This window comes from Pavona decussata, unplaced genomic scaffold, assembly GCF_977016875.1.
Source record: "Pavona decussata unplaced genomic scaffold, jaPavDecu1.1 SCAFFOLD_202, whole genome shotgun sequence".
Taxonomy (NCBI): domain Eukaryota; kingdom Metazoa; phylum Cnidaria; class Anthozoa; order Scleractinia; family Agariciidae; genus Pavona; species Pavona decussata.
The window spans coordinates 278,183-300,000 of NW_028145610.1; the positions used below are offsets into that span (position 1 = coordinate 278,183).

The window sequence follows — 21,818 nt, forward strand, 5'->3', positions numbered from 1 at the left end:
GAAATTTCTAAAACGTGATCAGCTTCTTTAATTTGGCATAGGTGCCAGGTCCGGTGTAATTCTTGTTCGTTGATCGAGTCATCGTTCCAGATTCGGAAAGAGGGAAAGGTCTGGCGGTTGAACACACCGGATCTAAGATTTGACTTTTCTAAAAAATCGCGTGACGAAATTATAATTAAATGTACTTTACACGTGTACTTACGCAACAGAACAAACAATCGAAAGTCTTAAGAAAGATTGAATTACAACAAAGGAAATCCACTGTGGGACTAAATTTCCAAGGTTGAACTAAAGGAGCGTCTCATTCGTCAATTTGCCTTGATCCTTTCTTGGAAGAAGCAGGAAAAAGACGTTTATTCTGGTGACCTTTGATTGAAGAGCAAGTGTCGTCGTTCGAATATTCCCTCTTTCCAACCTTGTTTCCATGGTAATGTCACATCAGACCACTTTTCTAAAATTATCAACCAATGAGTTTGTTTGTTTTGCCCTGACGTCATGTTATGACACGTGATCACACAGCAAAAACACACTTGGTGTGTTCGGCTTTTCGTCTTGCCGAAGCGAAAGCGAGTAGCGAGTGTTTTATGTTATTTTTCGTCGTTCTTGGTCAAGATGGACGCGTTGAAAGAGCAAGCTATGATAAATCAGTTTGTAATGGCTGCTGGCTGTGCCAGAGACCAAGCAAGACAGCTTTTACAAGCCGCACATTGGCAGTTTGAGGTAAGCGTAGTGACTGTTTTGATTGCGACGTGATGTCGAAGCGGCTTGTCGTTTGTTCTCGCTGTGTTTCTTCCGTCTACACTGTTGATGTGAAACTCACTTTATTTCGTTTTGTTTCCTAGACTGCTTTGAGTTTGTTTTTTCAAGAAGCAGCGATTCCTTCGCATTCGCAACACAACGCGGTAGGTCTTGTGTGTTTTGAGCCAACTTCCCTAGCAATATCTTTCATTTTGTTGTTGTTTAATGTCATTTCATTTCGCCTTTCAGCTTGTAACGCCGGCAAATACACCAGCAACACCACCAAACTTTCCGGATGCCTTGGCAGCGTTCTCAAAACTTCAAGCGTCCGACACTAGCCCCAAAACACAGACTCTGAACGCCAATCATCAACCAGTGAGATGATTTTCTAAACGCAATGTTGTTGTCATCTTGCACGACCGTTCATTTGTTTATGTATCATTCCACCGTATCTTTCTTCAACGCAGCATTACTGGACCCTTTTTATAATAATATGTTAAAAGAACACAAGAGAAATAGAGGATTTACTGCGAACAGTAAGCTACGAGTCAAGATATGGAAGGGCAAGAAACGTAATGGACAGAAATGCCGGCTCAATCTACGGCATGCATTATATTCAAGAAAACTGTTTAAATGGGAATATTGACGTGTGTTGATGTTAACGGGCCGGGCGAAATCTATGGGAGTTTGAAGAGACACAGAAAATCCACTTTAAGCATAAGTACCATTTTCGTTCGCGAGACTAACTCAAACTTTTTGAGGACTTATGGTTACCGCTATGATGATAGTGAAACAGAAAATTGAATGCCTTGCGAAACAAGCGTGCATTCTTTAACTTTATGTATAATTTATAAGATGTCGCAAAGGAAATACCAAACTACTAATGCGCGCGAGCTTTCTTCAGTTTTGCGATGGTTTCGATTTTGTTTTGCAAAGTTGTCAAGATTATGATCTAATTTTAAAGATTGATAGTAAAGTTTAGAGAGCAATGTCTGCGCGATCGATGCCTTTGACTGTTTACCTCATAACTCTTTTTGATCACTGTTTTTGTTTGTACATAGCTGGTTTGTTTCACGTACTTCGCAGTCTTATTTGTTTTACCAGTGATTTCGTTTTGAGTAATTTTCAGAGGGGACGTTTTCAGTGTAGCTGCTACTTTGTAATCTGCGCTGTAACTTCTTGCAATTGATTATTAATCCATGCAAGATGAGCTCTGTTCAATTTTTCTCGTTCCGGTTGAGACCAGCTCGAGGAGTGCGATTTCCGGACCTTGGAATGCGATGGTTATGATTTGAAACCACAGAGGTCAATCTAAAAAATAGACTTTGTTATTAATTTACTCAAATGACACGCCTGCGGCAAGATTGCTCAGGAAACTGGTCACGGCTTAGCGAGAAGAAAGCATTAGTTTCCAAATGTGTGTATTTTAGGCATATTTGCTTATCTCGATAGTGGCTTTCCCTTCAACAACAAAGGCAAATGTCAAGGTCAGACTTCCTGTCTATTTGCTTCAAGCTCTGTAATATCGCTATATTAATCTTACTTCTATTTTTTCCAAAATTCCTTTTATTCAGCCAAGATTTAAAAGCAGCCTTCAGAAAGTTTGACACGCTGACCTTGGAAAGCTGAAAATTAATGTGTTCTGACCCTTGTGTGTCGATGCATGACAGTTGCACAATGTTCACTGTATCAGATGTTCCTAATTTCTACATAAAAAAATCAGACATTGTCTAGTGTTGGCAAATGGCTGATCTTTGCAGGCTCATTTGCAATATCCATGGTTGAAAGCTTGTTGCACCTGTGTTACACATTACTACTTATTTTCATTTGATACCTTAATTCAGTCACAAGGGCATTAATTCAATTCTATTTATTTTAATGAAATATATAATTTGCCTCAACCTCATCCCAATCAGTCTCTGTTTCTTTGACCTTCTGTAGGATGGATATGGTCAATTTTCTGGGACTGCACCATTATTGAAAATTATTTGTTCTCACTTTCCTTGTAAATTTATTCGTGGACTTTCCTTGTAAATTAATTCGTGGCTAGAGACAACTGAGTCTAATGTCCTTGAAAAGGGCATACATCAAAACCAGGAATGCGGAACAGCACGTAACACTGTTTTTGTTGTGTGGAGTGTGCCAGACTGTTCTGAGCTCCAAATTTTTTTTGTTGTGAGCTTGAAAAGTTAAATAAGGTTTTCTCAAATATTTAATAGTAAATAATGTTCTCTAAAAGTAGCTTAAATGACAACTGTCTGGCTGCTAGGAACAGTTGACTATAAATAATGTTCCCTGAAGCTAGCTGTTAATAACTGACATACTTTTGCTGGCTGCTAGCTAGGAACAGCTGACTGTAAAATATATAATGTTCCCTAAAACTAGCTATTGATAACTGACATAGTTTTGCTGGAGCTAGGAACAGTTGACTGTAAAAATATAAAGAATTTATGTTCCCTAAAACTAGCTATTGATAACTGACACTTTTGCTGGCTGCTAGGAACAGTTTAATTACTGTAAATAATGTTCCCTAAAAGTAGCTGTTGATAGCTGACATAGTTTTGCTGGCTGCTAGGAACAGTTGACTGTTTTTCCATGATTGTAAGTCAGCTTGGATATGGCTCACAAAATACTTGTTTTGTTTTCTCAAGTGACGGTAACACAAATTTCAGTGGACATTGGAAGAATGAGACATGAACGTTGAGCAAATGTCTTAAAGGGGAGGGGGGGGGGTGATTCCCATATAAAAGTGTCGGGGGTAATTTTGGTCTGAATTTTTGAAAAAGGTACCACCACATCCCTCATGGAAGTCATTGGTACCAACCCACGAATTTTAACCCCCAAAAAGGTACAACAAAGTTTTGACCCGTTGTTGCCAGTTTTACCATAACTGCCAAAAACACTTCCTTGGGGCCAGGACTTCCTCCCGGGAAAGTGGCTGTTCCGGGTGGAGTGTGGGCTTGTTTCCTGACCAGGGGCTGGAAATTGAGCCTAATAACTATTGGGCTATGTCCGAACTTTACTGGATAGATTTTGTTCTGGTAGGAAAAATTTACTGGACAGGTATTTAGTTAGCAGTTGGAACACTGATTTCAGAACGACTGAACAATTATTGCCTGGTCAGATTTTCCCTGAACAGTTACTTGTATTAATGTTAGTAATGAAAAGCCCTATGTACTCACTAGGTCTGACAAGTTGTTCCTACTATATATTTGGGGGGTGGGGGAGGGGGGGGGCTGATTGCTGACAAATACATCCTTACAAAATTAACAGATCAATTTTTGCACAAGCACAAAAAGTGAACTGTGGTGGTGCATGGTCACAGCATTAAGGGGGCAATTTACCTAAATTTGAATGAAATTTAAAGAGGTTTTAAGAAGGGATAGAAGAAAGAAAATGATTTTTGGAACACTAACAGACAGTTGATACCCACGCAAGAGCACCCCAGGTTGCTAGTGGACTAACTTGGTATCCCTCTATTAATAATTAACTACAAATTCTAATTTTAAAACTTCACTCAATCTTCAATATTTCTTATTTCTCTTAATTTAACCAATTCTTCTAAAAAAACTACTCCTCCCAAATATACCCAAAAATCACCCAAAAATTCACAAAATACCCCACAACACAGATTCACGGGGTAATGATAGGGTTTTTGTATTGCTTGAAACGTGAATGAGATATTTCCATTAAAGCCATGTCAAGCGGCGGAAAAATGCCGTTTAGGTGAATTGCTCCCTTAATACAATTTTGGATTTGCTCCATTAGCAGACCAACATAACGTCTTAAATATGTTTGCTTGCTTTACTTGTCTAATGCCCCCTGCAAGGCTGTTTTGTTTATGAAGTATATGAAATATACCATACTTTATGTGCAGCTTGGTTGCAATATTGATAACAGAAAGACTAGATCAATTTTTTTATTTTTCTTTGTCTCAGGTTATGGTAATGTTACTTGGGAACAAAGGGAAATAATTTAACCAGTGGGAAATCATTTTGACTTGATGCTGCCACAGAAACATTAAAAAAAAAATACTTTATAAGAAATCAGGGAGACCTAAAACTAGAAATGTAAGATCTAAAATTAGGGAAGTGAGAATTACCGTTTCTTCAATAATAATTATTCAAGAAATGAAGAAAATCTGTCATATTTGTTTAAGAAGATTAAATGCCAACCACCCCCTATTAAAGTTAACTCAGGAACAATCTATCAATCACCCTGTTGTTTGTGTGTACTGATGTTATGTCACAGATGTGTACCAATAATATAAGAATTTGCCTGTGTTTAAATGCTGCTTTATTTTTGTCATTAAAAGGGTGGTACACCAGGCACAGCAGAATTTCACTGTACGGGGCTGTATTGCTTTTCTGACCAACCACCAGAGTCCATAATCTGACCTTGACAGTATTGTGCCAGTCCCTCCCCCAGGGGTGAGTGGGTGAGAGACAGTGGGTAGGTGGTGATTGCATGTTTAATTTCAAGCAGCTGTGGAAGCAATTGTGGTGACAAGTTACAAATATTAACATTAGATTTGTATATAATTTACGAATAGCTTAAGGTACTCCCACACAAAAACCATCGCAAGCTGTTTTCACATTATTCATAAACTTTATGTATAGAGGCCATGAGAATCAAGCCCACATATTTTTCTTATTTGTCTTTCTTTTTTTAGTGAGCCTACAATGCATATTAACATTAGATTTGTCAGTATTATGTTATGTACAAACAGCTTAATTGTGCCCCCACACACAATCCACCTCGATCAAGACCGCATGACAATCAAGCCCACATTTATTTTTTTCCCGCACGCATACTATACTTACAGTTGATTAATGTGGCTGGCACTGGTTTCCATCACATTGCACCACTTATGCTTGGACTGATTGATAGGCTAAACATTTATGAACATTAGTGGTCATTTTGTTGACATTTTAGGTTACCATAGCAACACTATGACCTGTTGAAACTTCAGGGGGGTTACTTCCTCATAAGAGGCTAATGGGGATGTGCTGCTAGATGTGGTCGCATTTTCACGACTGGATTGACTAGAATGGGGTCGCATTTTCAATAGAGTTACTAGAATGGGGTCGCACATTTTCGGATTTTTGGGGTGAGAAAATTCTATTAAGTAGGGATTCAAAATGGTCTCAGTTAAAAAGTTCAGAAAGTTGTTGTTTATTAAATGTAACAATCACCTCGCATTACATTCCGTTCTTGAAAGAAGATGCATAAATAGAAAGTGACTTAGTTGGGATCGGGAAAATTACATTTTCCCAAAAAGTGACTAAGATGGGGTCTATAACTGGCCACAAAAAAGCCTATAATGGGGCAGGGGCTCTAAGAGGCCAGCGGCACATACCCAGCAAAACTTAACCCAAGTACCCCCCGGGGGTTGAAACACCCCTAGTTTTACCTTTAAGCGGTTATAACTCAAAACAAGCTCGGTAACCCCCATTTATTATTATGGATCTGTAACCAGCAGGTTTGTCAGAATACAATTTAAAAAAAAAAATTGTTCAAAGAAATTCTACCAGAGGGGTTCAGAGCCACCTTAAACTTTTCACGGCAGTTTATACTGTTACTATGGTAACCCATTATGTGGAGAATATGACCATAACTTGGTCTAACTTATTTCCCGATATAACAGTGCAATGCGCCCTACCGTGGCCACCCAACAAACTTTATTTACAAGTTTAAGCCAATCAGGATATCTTCCTCCTTGTTCATAAAATACAAAACATGTTTTCAATAATTCATTGTTACGTCACTTGCCTGTTGGACTTTGCGAGGAGGCCTGACTTTGAATCAAATTTGCTTATCCTGATTGGCTAACTTGTAAAAAACGTTTGTTGGGTGGCCACGGTAAGGCGCGTCGCACTGTTATGGTACCATTATTGTTGTATCAACTGGTAAAGAGTGGTAGTATTGATCCGTCAAAGTACTAGTGTAAGTGCTGGAAAGTAATGGACACCGGCACCTAATCTCATAACCAGATCTGTCTCTGCAGTTTTGGAAATGTGAAAATGTGAGATCTCCCTTCCCCCTGAGGGTGGAAGATCTGGGTACGAGATTAACTGGCGCCAGCCACCTTATTCCATTGAATTGCATTGCACATTCTTACTGGGCATAATTTCTTGTGTCATTAGCATGCATGCGCACATGTCCAAAACATACCTTGATGCTAAGCCAAGGCAATTCCCCACTCCAGAAACTGTGAGTAGACTGGTACAAGTAAGGGAACTGGGATTGTTTGGATAAACATCACGCAGACGAATAAGTGCATTTTTCGGAATTTTCTTAGGGTAGTCTAGCTCTTGTTAAATAGCTTTAATCTAAAAAAGTATTTGCGTTACAAATGCTGAAAATGTACTTACTCATTGACGCAATTTTCATCCCTCTATCCAAACGATCCCATAATCCCTCACTCGTGCCAGTCTCCCCGTAGTTTCTGGAGTGGAGTTACTCCTGGGAGTTACTAAATGTGAAAGGTTTTTGCTAAAAATTAAAAGTTTTTTGCTAAAAATTAAAAAAAGATTTACTTAGAGAAGGAGCCGGTCTGTCAAGATAAAATTAAAATTCAGCTTGGCTAGTTACAAAAGCTCAGAAGATAATATTTAGCTTTTTGAGGGCTTATGTGACACTGGCTATAAAAGGAAACCGAAATGAGGGAAGGGGACCTACACACTTTCATACTCTGGGACTGTGCCAGGAGTGCAGAGGAGGCGGCTTAATTAATACATTAGCAATATCTGGAAAGAGATTACTTTTGGACTTTCATAGAAGGACACAGAACTTACGTACGTTGTATTTAGAAGCAAGGAGGAGGTCGCCGCATTGTTTTCATTTATCGCAGCAACCAGCAAAGTTTAGCTGGGTGCGGTGGAAGGAATGGAGCAGTTACATGGTGACAGCGGCCACGGAGTAGGTACACAAAGACGGACATTTTCGGAACACTCAACTGCCTTTCTTCTGCACATGATTAAAAATGATCCGTAAACATGGGAAAATAAACGAAAAGCGTCAAGAAGAGGAGATTTTTAAAACGCAAATTGTCCCTGTTCATGGAAATCAAAAACGCTGGCGTGGTCCCCTGGGCGTTGCACCACCTTCTCTGAGGAGATTTTCGCGCACTGGCGTGCACAAAGGACCTACAGATTTGACTACGAGTACGACTTTTCAAATCTAGTTTGCGTGGTTTACATAAACGCTAATGTCACACCAATCTCGTCTCTAGGTTCGTCTTATCTGCTGGTAAAAAACGGAAGGAGCGAGAGTCCTGGGAATGTGACTGATTTGAAGTTTGAAAGTCGTACACGTATTCAATCTGACTCGTATTTTTGAGGGTTTGACAGTGATGACATACAAAGCAAGGCCGGTAGAATTCACATGAAAGTTAGTAGCCTTGAAGATCGTATACAATCGTTTCCGTATCATGACAGGAAATTACATGCACCACGAAACACTTCCGTTAGTTTTTAAAAATCTTTCTTTTCAAATTTAAAAGAAAGATGGAAACTGCGTATGTGTGTGGAGGAGGCATCAGTAAGCTGGGAACGAGCCTTGCTATTTATGTTGATTACGTCTAAACTTTCACAAGTTTTGGGCGGAGTAGGCTGATTGCATACGTGTACTCTTTTAACCTTTAATGGTGACGACTGTTTAATTAGTAGGAAGTACTTATACAATGAAAATAAATGAACATCATACGACAAACGTTCTCGCGAAACAGATACGATCCACTCAATAGCAACTGTCACTGCTGGTCTGTTTAGTGGGAAAAATAATTGCAAGCATATAACAGTAGATAATTGAGCTGAATTCGAAGTTGAAGAATGTAATACAAGTGATGCGTTACTACCCCGCCCGGGGCGGATAACAAATGAATGAATATCTTTGCAGACGCGAAACATTAAGAAGTATTAACCCAAAACGTTTCTTGAGTTCGTACCAGGGGCGGGGGGGGGGGGGGGGGGTACTCCCTTATATGGACTATATAGGTACGTGCAGCGCCAAAGGGTATGGTTTTTCAGCCGCTTTGGTCATAAATAGGGTATCGATTTTAGCCATTTTGCCGCCATTTTGGTAATAAATAGGGTATCAATTTTTGCACTCTAGTCTTGAATTCGTTTTTTTTTTTTTTTTGAAGAAGCTATTTCTTCATCATAATGTTTACAGCAACTGTGTACGTGCTGCAACGGCTTGTCATACGCTCCGGTCACGCGCTAGACTCCAGGGGTTTTTGAACTGAAGTTGACCGGACACTATCAGGTCATAAAAAGGGTATCAAATTTTTGGTTAGGTCATAAATGGAGTAGGAAAAATGGCAGATTTTGGTCTAGCCTGTTCCAGGCTCGTTTCCCTCTCCTTCGTTTTCGTCCGGCCTCGCCCTCTCCTTCGCGCTTCTCTCTAGGAGCCTGGAACAGGCTAATTTTGGTCATAAATAGGGTAAGGGTTTTGGGAAGCGGGCCGCACACCCCTATCCATTTTTTTGGGAGTACCCCCCCCCCCCTGGAGTTCGTACCCTAGAGATATCTATTTTGTGCCGACATTTCTTTCGATACAATCAATTTTCTGATAAAGAATTTTTTACAAAAATCTTTCAACACAGACAGAGTGACTTACTGCTCCCGAATATCGCGTTGAAAAAGATAGATTAGCGTTCCTGTTCAAGATAAATGATTACCATTTTTGTCATGACTGGGTATGAGAACACGAGGACAGTAGTAATGATTGGCATGCCCAGTGGAGCCACCTGACAAGGGACACAGTGACAAAAAGAGTGCTTCGGAGATTTGTGATTCAAGCGTGAATCGATTACGAATGCTCTACTTCAATCGCCAAATTTGTACCTGTTACCTCAACATTTTTTTTGTTTAATAACATATGTGATGGAGGAAGTTCGAAGGAACCTTTCCTGAAAGCGACAACCTTATCTATTTTGATTTGGGCTTATCCACGCAAAATGAGAACAAGCAATGAGAATTTTAAAGATGCCGCTATTTTGTCTAGTAAGATTGCTCACGCGTGACGAGCATGCAAACTCATTTTGCCGCTGTGTCCTGACAAAACTATTTCCATCAGTTCTCGTCCACGGAGACCCCAACTGCAGGCCAAAAGATCGTAGGCTCTGGGAATAAGGATGCGCTTTATCTGGTTGCAACGTTTAACTTGCATCCACTTACGGCTCCCCTTTATCCCGGCCCCAAACGTAACTCTATATATTTCCGAAATTGCGACTCACATTTAACAAGTTGATCGTTTATATGTTCCAAAATTTAAAATCACTGATTAAAATATTTATTTGCTTTGCTTGAAAAGGTTTCCATCTTGGACTTGACTAGTCCAGCTCGGCATTGACTGAGCCTACAGTCAAAGTGGTTTGAACGAAAAGTGTTTTTCTACTCCGCCCAGTAGCGCTGAAGTCACACGGTAGTTAAATCTTGCCGTGGGATCATATCGCCACATACACAGTGAAAAATAATGTTGCCATCGTCGCAAAAAAGGTTTTCCTAGTAGAGCCAGCACCAGAAGAAACGTTATCCTCTTTATTACACTTATTTCCGGAGCAACAAGACACACAAACGCTATAGTGGTAATCTCTACTTCCCGGATCCAATGGCACGTTGCTCTTGCATTGGTAATCACAATCCAGATTTTTCCCCCAGTACCGAAGCACGTGGGAACATCCTTTCACCGTGGCCACTTCGCTAGTTTGCTTTTTCTGCAGCTTCAGCGTAAAACATTTCTCGCCGACTCTGCAAGTCTCTGTAGAACTCTCCGCGGCGGCGCCATCGCAATCAGCAGGACTACACTTGAAACACTCATATGAAGCAGGCGGCGATGTAGGAGGAGCGGGGATAGAGAATCGAAGCGTTTTGATTCGGCCCCAAAAACAGCATGGAGGATTTGTGGATGAAGGTTTTCCAAACGAACCTGAGTAAATCTCTATGCGTGTTCCACCTCCAACGCCAATGCAGGATTTCTCACAAGAAGACCTTCGATCTATAATTCCATCATGTCCGCGTTCTACCTCTGTTACTTTAGTGACGGCGACACAAAGTTCTTTACCATAGAAACGGACACTTGCTCCCTCCACCAGGGATACTTCAGAACTCTTTGGAACTGTATAGCTTTTAGATGAGAGCATCTCGGGATCTTCATGCTGCAGAAAGAAAAAATAAAGGTCTTGAGACTTTTCGCCCAAATCCAAAATCGCCTACTAAAATCTCGCACACAGAACACTTGAAACTGAGTTGCCTTCAAAGAGTTTAAAAGCAGAACATTCTCCCGTTCAATAAACAGCTTTAGTTTCAAGCGAAATGCTTTGAAATACATGTGTTGTGTATTATACTGACCAAGTCTTTTGTCGTGTGGGCCAGTTTATGATACTCTAAGTAAAGTTACCATTAGATTTAGACTGTTCGACTGCTTACGACTGTCGCATGCATCTTCTTGCATAGCGCACGCTATTGTCGTCGAGCAAAATCCTACAGATACATTTCCCGTCATCTAGCACTGACTGCGCTTATCGTAGGTTCTTAAATGAGCCGTAAAATCGTTCGCAGAGACTTAACCTGCTATGCACGACAATCGTAAGCATGTTGTAGGCTTGATTTACACGAAACAAGTCCGAGGCCTATCGTCAGCGTGTCGTATACAAGTAAGGTGTACCGCCTAAATCAGTCTACACTTGAATCCTGCTGGAGGACCCCTTAGATCTCTGGGAAACTTGGGTTGTATTGTGTTTCCGGTGGGGGGTGAAATTAGGTCCCACTTGCCGGCCTTTTTTGGGAGGGAAGAGGTAGGGATTGGGAGGGGGGGCGGGGGTGACAGTACCAGAGCTCTAAATTTATAATCACTTATGTTACCTTAAGACCAAATCCTCAAATGCCACACTCTTTGCCCTAAATAAACTATATTATGGGGAATAACTGGTCTTGCTTGTAGATGAGTGGAGAGCTGGGGACGTAGGAGTGGAATTTGCGGGGGGAGGGGGTTGTTGAGGAGACCTTTTGTACAGGTTATGATCTGAGCTCGATTATGGACAATTTCAGCTTGCACAAGGCAGTCTACGGTCACGTATTGTTGTACGAATTGGCGTGGAACTTAAATACACGCGCACCGACGGGCGACACGTGCCTGTTTTCTGTTTCCACCTCACCAAGCGCCTCGTTTTTTTTCCCCTGAACACGCAACGAGGTAGGTTGGATTTTAAACTAAACTAAGGAAGGTCCTGAAAATTTAGAAAGGTATCTCTAAAAAGCTACTGAAGTCCACAAGACCTAAGCGACCTCAATCTTGATCGGAATACGCTCTGAAACGGGGGGTGGGGGTTACTCTATGTGATGAGCTAAATGGATGTATAGGGAGTCTCCGCCCGATCTCCGAAAATAGTTCGTTTTATCAACCTCATAGTATACAAATTTAAGAGCGGATGTCTGTAAATATCAACCAGAGGTATGCAATAGCGAAAAATTCAAAATTCTCAAAAAAATTCACAACATAGCCCACGGTAAACTATTGCAAGAAATACATGTTTTACTTCGATCCGATAATTATTTTTGATGTGAGGCTATGATCTTGAATTCACCGCTCCTGAACCGGGTTTTCGGTGTCTGACACCACATGTTGCGAAGACCTTGTTTTAAAAATCAAACCAGTTTCGTTCCAAACGAAAAACATCCAGTCTGAAAAAGTACATAATTATAGACATCATGAATGATATGTTACTCATCTGAAGTGAAAATTTAATATTTAGGAGATTTTTTAATATTTACAATTTTTTAAGCGATTTCTCGTGATGCCAAATTGACAAATTTGCCACGCTAAAATCATTAACTGGTACATGGCGTTGAGGATAAAGATTTACACCACGTGAAAGAGCATCATTTCTTCTTATAAAATTCGCTTTCAAAACTATGGGCAACACAAAAGGAAATTTTTGAGGCCGCGAATTACAAGTAGTACTTTAGTGAAATTTGAGCTTTTCTGTCACGGCATTCCGATGCCAAAACTCAGATTAACACAAGATGAAAACGTTTCAAACAACAATTGTTTGTTGGTACTTGCTATAGGTTTTGGCCCACGTTCATAATATCACTTTCCATGGTTTTTAATCATTTCGGGGTAGGCACAAAAGATTGTAGCAGTTTTAGTAGACCCCGAGTTCAAAAGCGTATAAAGGTCACAAAGGTCAGTTTTATACGTAGTCAACGTTTTGAATTAGGACCAGAATGTTTTGCATTGAATCTTACTTTAGAACAAATGGAACAATAGCTACAAGTGCTACGTAATTCATACCTTTTGAGCGAGCGTTCTTTACATTGTAGAAATCATCATATCTATCAGGAACGATATATGTATTTTACCGCGATTTAAGAATACGTTTAACGGCAGAGATTGCGTTACAGTTTGCACAGATCACTTGCCCCCAGGGGGAGGGGGACTCCCATATCAAAATGACGAGTTGATCGTCATAAATTTTGAAAAGTACCACTAAAAGGTACCAGAATTTGTTTTGTAGCCGTGATCTGTACAATTTTCCCACTTAGTGGTACCAACTCTAAAATGAATACGGTAAGTGACAGTTGACTGACATTTATAGTAACTTTCTCTTATATGTTTTCGCTCAATACCCTAAAACTGGCTAAAAGGTAGCGCCATACCTTTGACAGGTACCAAACCACGAATTTTAACCCCCGAAAGCTACGCTCACCCCCGTCAATTTTTATATACCCCTGGGTACCCTGCGAGCAGTGGCCCTCCGACTTATCTAGGAAGATCGAAGAGCCTGATCTGCTCACAGGGTACCCCCCGGGCGCATGCCAAGGGTAATTTTTCACTGCCGCTTCTAAAACTATCTAAGGGCCACGAGGTTTGCTGACTGAACACTGAAAACTGAGGCGGAGCTTCTCGTAGACAGATCAGGTATCGAATTACTGTAACGCAAAACTCCTGACCTTAAATAAGAATTACCTTAAATAACGCTTGCAATTTGATTCTGAATTACTGGTTATTACATCCACACACATTTACGATTTTTAGTGATTTTTTTTAAAAAGTTATTTGGCCGTGTGTTTTGTCACTGTTACAGTCTCCCGACGTAAAGAATGAGGAGGTTAGGAAGTTATTTGGCCGTGTGCTTTGTCACTGTAGCAGTCTCCCGACGTAAAGAATGGGGAGGTTGAGGGGGAGGCGGCGGGGTAAGAGCGAGGAGGGAAACGGGGTTGCGTCACCACTGTCATCCCTATTTTCCCTCAATATTTCCTGTAGTACGACTCACACCTGCGACAGTCGACCACAGTACATTGTCAGCAGGAATAAGGGAGGAGCGCAGGGGGAGCAATTTTTGTCAGAGAGAGGACCAGGGTTTCACAGCCTGGATGGCACAGCTACGCTCCTTTGGCTGTAAAGCCAGTTCTACAAAGTGACATAACTAACTGACTAAACTTCAGCGTAAAATTTCCCTTAGTATCTTCGAAATCGATGACAGCCATCTGATCAGGTCTATTTGCTCAAGACATCGAGATGCTTATGGCATCAGACGACGCTGACAAAACCGATTCTGCGCCGGTCCCACCAAGTTGGGCAGCTAATCGTTTCAAGCAAACGAAGGGAGATCGAAGCATCACATTTGTGCAATCTAGACTTATCCACAAGATGACCTCGATATTAGTGCCTGTTGGCTTTCGCAAGTACTCTAAAAATTCAGAGCATAGCACCATATATTCAGGCAACATGATCTTGTTGGATCGTGTTCTTACTTTGACCCATTAAGGCCAAAGAAACCATATTTTGTCTGCTCAAATTCCATTACTGATGGATGAACTATCTTTTATCGCATGAAAACTATCATACAACAGACAATTTTTGTGAACAATAAATTGAAAATTGGGTCTTCTCCAGATGAACTAGACTGTGACATTGCTTTTAACTCTCCTTGAGTAGCATTCATGGTAGCCTGCGAATAAAGCCGCCTCCCATCGCTCCCGGTCCCCGAGGGCCGTTTCGCGAAACGCCCCTCGGGGACGGGAGCGATGAGAGGCGGCTGTATTCGGAGGCTACGTTAGACTGAAATTTGAAAAACTTTATCAAAAATCAAAACAACTGCGCGTGTTTAGACGCAACCAGATAAAATTATGATAAGCCAAACCCGTAACCTCAGTTTGAACTGATTATATAATTAATTGTCTTTGGGGTCTAGCTGGACGAAACATCAATTTCTATCCCGACAAGGGCGTACGTAAGTGCAAGGTCAGCGGTCTACCGGTGAAATGCATGTAACACAATCTTTGTGACCAAATGTATAAAACGGCCTAAAGTGTTACGATGTTTCCTATAGATGTCCCAAATTTCTTAAACATCCAGTGTGGCCGCTCAAAGGTATGAATTATATAGCACTCTTAGCTATTTGCTCCATTTTTTTTCAAAGTAAGATTGAATGAAAGAAGTCCTGGTTTCATTTTATTCCATATTTACTAGTGTTGCAACCGGTTGACACCGTAAACTGACCCGTGTACGGCTTTTGAACTCCGCTAAAATCTTTTGACATTGCCCCTAAAGGATAGAAAACCAAGGAAAATAGTCTTATAAGCATAGGTCATGCACAGGCAGTGCCCTGTAGCAAGAATTAATAAACCATTGTTGTTTGAAACGTTTTCATGTTGCGTTTATTTGAGTTTTAGCATCGGAATGCCGTGACAGAAAAGCTCACTCCGTAAAAACTAAAATCTTACTTTAAGACGTTTTTTACACTTAATTCTGGTGCTGTGGTAAGACAGCGCGTAAATCTCATTTGAAGACGATTTATCTTAGGATAAGACGATTTTCTTCTTATTTATAAGATGATGGCGTCTTAGTTTAAGGTGATTTTTTCTTAGATTCAAAGTGCTGTGGTAAGTCATATTTTCATCTTAATTCAAGATTTGAACAATCTTATTCTAGATGCTTTAGAATCTCAATTTAAGTTTCGAAGCAAGAAAGAGATCTTTAATCTAACTGCAACGGTCACTATTAAGCCTACATTCAAAAACAGGGAGCGTTTAATACTGTTAAGCTTGAACATGATACATGCAGCAATGAAAACACAACAAATTTCAATCCATAGTACTTTATTAAAACCAAATCTGAAATGACACAACTTATACAAATCCGCTTACCGTAAATCCGCAGGAAAACAGAGGTCGGGCCGCGGCATTTTAAATACTGTTTTGTTGGTCTTAAAAGTCCCGTAAATCATAAACTTTGCATTGCAGATTGTCTGAATTGCCACTACACTCATTCCTTTGATCGGTGACGCAGCAGAATTGCAGGACTCATCTTGGTTTTCAAAAAACAGGTGGTTTAGAAAGCGACAGTAATTTCTTCATTCCATTTTCATTCCGCTGAGTGTGCAGTGCATGCGGTTAAGTTCGTGTATAGTTACAACGTTTAGCCGAGGCTTTAGACCGTATTTGAAGTCCAGATGTCTTCTCATTTGAATATTGAAGTTGTTGTCTCGAAATTCTTGTAAATTCTCCACTCTCCGCTGCTTGAAAAATATTAACGGCTTGTTTTAAGTCTGAACAAGGTGAGAGTTTGCGATGAATCAAAGCTCCAGACTCCAGCCCAGACTCCGCGTCTGCAGAGTTTGGATCAAAATCAACCAATCAGAAGAGAAGTCCTGTTCCCTATGAGGTCTGCATTTTTTTAATGAACCAATCAGGAAGGGCTTTCCAAAATTTGGATCCTTTTGTTTTGGAATTTTCTATTTCTTCCAAGTTAGCCTTTTTTTATTTATTTATTTTTTTTTTTACCGAGAACTAAAATGGTGAGAGTAGAGATCGGCGTATTAAATCGCCGATATCTGGCATGTCAGATATCGGCGATTAAATTCGCCAAATGTGCCCGTTCCCGCGATTTTTTTTTACGCTCATCGCTGCGAATTGCCAGTAAAGTCAATCAGTCAGGTTGGGCGGGTTTATCCCAGGAACAACGCCGCGATCGGCGAAAAAAAATCGCCAGGTGTGTCCGCATCAATCGGTGGCGAAAATCACTTGCGATTTTCGCTGGCGATCAAATTCGCTGCGATCGTCGTATAAAATGCCAGGTGTGTCGCCAGCTTAAGGCGTATTGCATCTTACGTAGGATGGCAGTATCTTATAGCCTGCTTAGGCGTCTTAAAATTTCCACAAGACCAAAAAACGTCTTAAAATAAGGACCCCATCGACTCAGATAAATATAATTAAGACTGGTCTTTCTTAAAGTAAGATGCCTCAATGTTGATTAAGATAAGCGCTTCTCAAATGAAGACGATTTAAAGACAATATTTAAGACGATCTTTTATCTTATATACTAACTGAGACTCCGATAGTCTTCATTTGAGATCTCCTGTGTTAAAATAAGATGATCACCGTCTCAATTTAATGTGGTGGTGGTCTTGCATAAGACGGGAAACGTAAGGGACTGGTCATAAAGTACCGGGGGGGGTGGGCTGGAAAAATTCATTTTTACGAAGGCTAGTTTTGTGTGACCCACCCTTATATTTTTGCAGAATAATGCATGGCCCACCCATATTTTTCAGGTAAAAAATGAAATGACCCACCCCTAGTAAATAAAGGTAAGACTATACATAAAACTAGACAAATTAGAGGACAAGTATGATAGAGGAAGGAGCACACATGCACAAAGTCTTGTTTTTGAAGTTTATCATTGCATGAGATCTATTTTTGTTGAAATACCTGAAATGATTTTGAGAAGATAATGTGCATCTAATATGTATCATTAATAACCACATGGAATCATAGTTGTTCATTTTAATGGATGCGAGTGAACTTGCCCTTTTCTTGATAGAATGTGTAGTTCCAGAAAATATCCTTACCCCACCCATGGAGGGAATTCAAGATTCTGGAGGGGATGGTGGTAAGAGAAAGAACAAAATTACAGAGATTGTATGAAAGAAACTTGGAAGTTCCTGGCGGTAGGGCGTCCTTTTATAAATTCCCTCTGTGATGGGGGATGGATATTTTCTGAAACTACACAATTATAATTTGTGCTTTTACTGTTAATACATTTCACAGTTTTACTGGCAAAAGGCACCATTTGATGCAAAACATGTGCAAAAATATTATGTGCCCCACCCCTTTAATGATGCATGGTTTTTGCTAGCCCACCCCTTTTTACATGCATGAAAACAGTGACCCACCCCCCCTTTTTTTCCAGCCCACCCCCCCCCCTGTACTTTATGACCAGTCCCTAAGGTAAAATCTTAGTTTAAGATTTTAGTTTTTACGGAGCAAATTTCACTAAAGTACTACTTGTAATTCGCGGCCTCAAAAATTTCCTTTTGTGTTGCCCATAGTTTTGAAAGCGGATTTTATAAGAAGAAATGATGCTCTTTCACGTGGTGTAAATCTTTATCCTCAACGCCATGTACCAGTTAATGATTTTAGCGTGGCAAATTTGTCAATTTGGCATCACGAGAAATCGCTTAAAAAATTGTAAATATTGAAAAATCTCCTAAATATTAAATTTTCACTTCAGATGAGTAACATACCATTCATGATGTCTATAATTATGTACTTTATCAGACTGGATGTTTTTCGTTTGGAACGAAACTGGTTTGATTTTTAAAACAAGGTCTTCGCAACATGTGGTGTCAGACACCGAAAACCCGGTTCAGGAGCGGTGAATTCAAGATCATAGCCTCACATCAAAAATAATTATCGGATCGAAGTAAAACATGTATTTCTTTCAATAGTTTACCGTGGGCTATGTTGTGAATTTTTTTGAGAATTTTGAATTTTTCGCTATTGCATACCTCTGGTTGATATTTACAGACATCCGCTCTTAAACGTTTGAATTTAGGATCTGAATCGGTTACAGTACAGATTGTGAAGCGAAAGAGAAGTAACTGAAACCAAAGAAGGGTCGGCATTGAAACTGATCAGAAATAACTGCTAGAATTACGAAACGAAGATTTTCGCTCGCTGCCCACAAACAGTGAGGCCTTGGCGTTTCTTTGGGGTATAAGAAGGAGCTACAATTTTTTCATTTTCATTATATGAAAGGGGTACCATTCCGAAAAACAAATTGGTATCACCAGCCGGGCGGAGCCCAACCTGAGTATCAAGTCCTCCCCTCCTTCCCACCTGCCACGCTCAGGAAGGCCTGACACTCAGGTTTAGAGAGACCCCCCCCCCTACCTTGAGGGAACCTTTCTTAATACCACCACCCCTTCCCCTGTCAGAAACGTGCTGCTATGCGCTTGGAGTAGGCTCGAAATTTTTATAAGAATAACGACTTATTTGAGTTCACAAGACATGTTTCGGTCGTGCAACGACCATCTTCAGTTTAAAGTAGAATTAATTTGAAGTTACATTTGAATTTATAATGTAATGCTGAACAATGCTATGTCGGCGGAACCAGCCGACGCCTCTCGACACGCATTAGCGAACACCTAAACAGGGACAGGACCTCACGTATCTATCAAAACCTTCAACAATCCGAGGCTTGCCGCAATTCCTGCTCTGCTGAATGTTTCAAACTTATAGACCATGTGACCACAAAATTCCAGGTCAAGATAAAAGAAGCGTTACACATCTCCTGCTGAGCAACCTTCTTTTTAAAAACAAGCAACTATACCACGTTGTTAATTTAACTCTCACGTTCTAATCACATGTTCTATTACCTTTGGCTATTTTGTTAGGCCTAGGGCAAACGTCGAATCTAAGTCGCGTCGAATTTATTAAAAATAAGTTCGACAAAGAGTCGACTTAATTCCAGTGTGGTAGCAAACGTCGAACCTGCGTAGACCCTAATTCTCAAGTTGCACTTCGTGAAACACGGGAATAAGCACGTGTCCCCGTGCTATTAGGGACCTTACGAAAACACCACGGCGCAACGCCACAACACTATACCTGCCAACTCTCACGCATTATGCGTGAGTCTCACGCCTGCGGACTAAAGACATCGATCTCACGCATCAACGACAATTTCTCACGCCTGACTCACAAATCCGGACGAGTTGTTTTAGAAATTTCATTTTATCTCAGATTTGTTATGTATTATTTCTTTGCTCCTTATAACAATCACAAAAGCTTTCAAATGTCTACCATCCGTTCCAATCGTAAGTGTTCAAAGGTCGTCGGAATATCGTCGGACATTTTCGGCAACGTTCGGAAGTCTTCGGAAAATCGTCGGCAATCTTCGGAAGTGGCTCGGACAATTTCGGAAATTCCGGTCATGACGAGACAAAAATCTCACGCGTTTGACTCAGAAAAAGTTGGCAGGTATACAACACAAAAAGCTTAATGAGCAAAAACAATCGCTCTGCACGTGCGTTTTAAATTTTGGTACATTTCTTTGTCGTGCTCTGCAAAACAACAACGTGAAATGACCAAATTCAAGGTTCTCTTACCAATTTGGTTCCTGGCTAGTTTGTCGTTTGTGTATACAAGTTGAATGAGTTAAAATAATCGCGAAGTAGCACAAATGAAATAAAGTTATACTTTCAAATGACGTTTGCGTTGGCGTCACCGTCTTGCATTCGTAAGGATTCACTCGATGTGCGGCTAGTTATTGCTAGGACTTGCTAGCGAAATGCCGAGATACAGTGCTCATCGGGCTTTTCTTTGGCAATTAATTGCGAAAAATAGAAAAAAAAAACACTCAAACACTGAGCATTTATTGCAAATAGGCAATTCGCATTTCAATCATTTATATTTAGCATCATTTATATTTATATTTATATTTAGAATCATTTATATTTATATTTATGTTTAGTGTTCATGAAACACGAAAAACACATTTCCATCACGCTGTGCGATGTCAGCAATGACTTTCGATAACTCGCCATTTCTGGTCGCGAAATTGTCTTTGTACAGCGCATGCTCGTCAGGGGGGGAAATAGCGTTTGGCAGATGGGGGAGTCGGTATTTTTGTGACTTTTGCGCAGTCCATCACATTTGAATCAATTATTTTGTAATTTGCATGATTTATGAATTGAGTTCAGCGCGTGTTTAGAACGGCGTTTGTTGTAACGCCGAACCACTGTCGCATTATCCGACTTGGCAAGTCGAACTTATGCTGGAGTCGAACCAATTAATTTGAGTCGAACTTAATTGCGGCAAACGTCGCACCATTCATGCGCCTATTTCAAAATTAATAGGTTCGACGAATTAAGTTCGACTAAGATTCGACGTTTGCCCTAGGCCTTAGATTCCTAATTTATTGCACGTTTGTTATTCATCTTTGTTCAGGCAAATCAGCATTACATTATAAATTCAAATGTAACTTCAAATTAATTCTACTTTCAACTGAAGATGGTCGTTGCACGACCGAAACATGTCTTGTAAACTCATATGTGTCGTTATTCTTATAAAGATTGTTGCTAGTCTGCTTCTTTCCAGATCCTTTGTTCACGGGCGTCCCAAGCTCACGTTTAGAGAAAGCGAAAAAATTATCTATTTATTCATAAATGCGTCACGGCTGTGTGAGTTGTAACGTGACCTTTCATCTTACGCGGTGTTAGGTTACGTGATAACCGTTGTAGCCTGCGAGCAAGCTCTCTTGGGGGTGGGAGGCGGGAGGGAGAAAGAGGAGAGAGCTTGCAACGATGTCTCAGGAATTTTCATTTCTGCGTTGAATTTTTCAACGCAAAATGCTGATTGGTGGATATTGAATTTGGTGCTTACGTCATTGTTCTTCGCGTGCGTCGTGTTGACAACACAAAAATGGTGGCGGAGTTTCTATTTGTGAAGGTTGCGAGAATTTCTCTAAATAACTTAGGTTTTCTCTGGAATTGAAACCCGAGCAAAGTCAAGCTGCCAATGCTTTACTTCAAAGTAGCGATGTTCTTGCAGTTTTACCTACGAGATTTGGGACAAGTTTGATATTTCAACCTTTTGCAGCAATTGAAAGTCTAAAGTCTAACATCAAACAAATTTTATGTTAGTTGTTTGCCCATTGCAAAGTATCATTATCGATTACTTGATCGCAGAAGCAAGAAGAATGGGGATGCCTGCCGCTTCGATTGCCGATATTTCAGATGGAGAGTCACGGTCAGCCAAATTTAAGCTTTTGTTTGGTGTTTGGCTCAGCCG

The 21,818-nt window shown here is 40.4% G+C and overlaps 2 protein-coding genes across 2 annotated transcripts in view; one reads left to right on the top strand and one right to left on the bottom strand.

Annotated features, from left to right (window-relative positions):
* Positions 1 to 504: 504 nt before the first annotated feature.
* Positions 505 to 1,731, top strand: LOC146460976 (UBA-like domain-containing protein 2). Its single transcript, XM_085087487.1, has 3 exons — positions 505 to 720; positions 843 to 902; positions 988 to 1,731. Exons 1-3 carry the CDS (start codon positions 613 to 615, stop codon positions 1,120 to 1,122), a joined length of 303 nt encoding a protein of 100 aa, XP_084943613.1. The 5' UTR covers positions 505 to 612; the 3' UTR covers positions 1,123 to 1,731.
* Positions 1,732 to 8,364: 6,633 nt separating this feature from the next.
* Positions 8,365 to 21,818, bottom strand: part of LOC146460977 (uncharacterized) — a 15,512-nt gene continuing 2,058 nt past the window's right edge. The window contains exon 2 of the mRNA XM_085087474.1: positions 8,365 to 10,900. Coding sequence (XP_084943600.1) covers positions 10,190 to 10,900 — 711 coding nt within the window. The 3' untranslated portion in view covers positions 8,365 to 10,189. The remainder of the gene's footprint in view (positions 10,901 to 21,818) is intronic.

Bases quoted from the DNA above. Each gene is read 5' to 3' on its own strand.
- LOC146460976 (XM_085087487.1), top strand. From the start codon at position 613: ATGGACGCGTTGAAAGAGCAAGCTATGATAAATCAGTTTGTAATGGCT. The intron at 721-842 runs GTAAGCGTAGTG...TTTGTTTCCTAG, and splicing joins CCGCACATTGGCAGTTTGAG to ACTGCTTTGAGTTTGTTTTT. The intron at 903-987 runs GTAGGTCTTGTG...TTCGCCTTTCAG, and splicing joins CGCATTCGCAACACAACGCG to CTTGTAACGCCGGCAAATAC.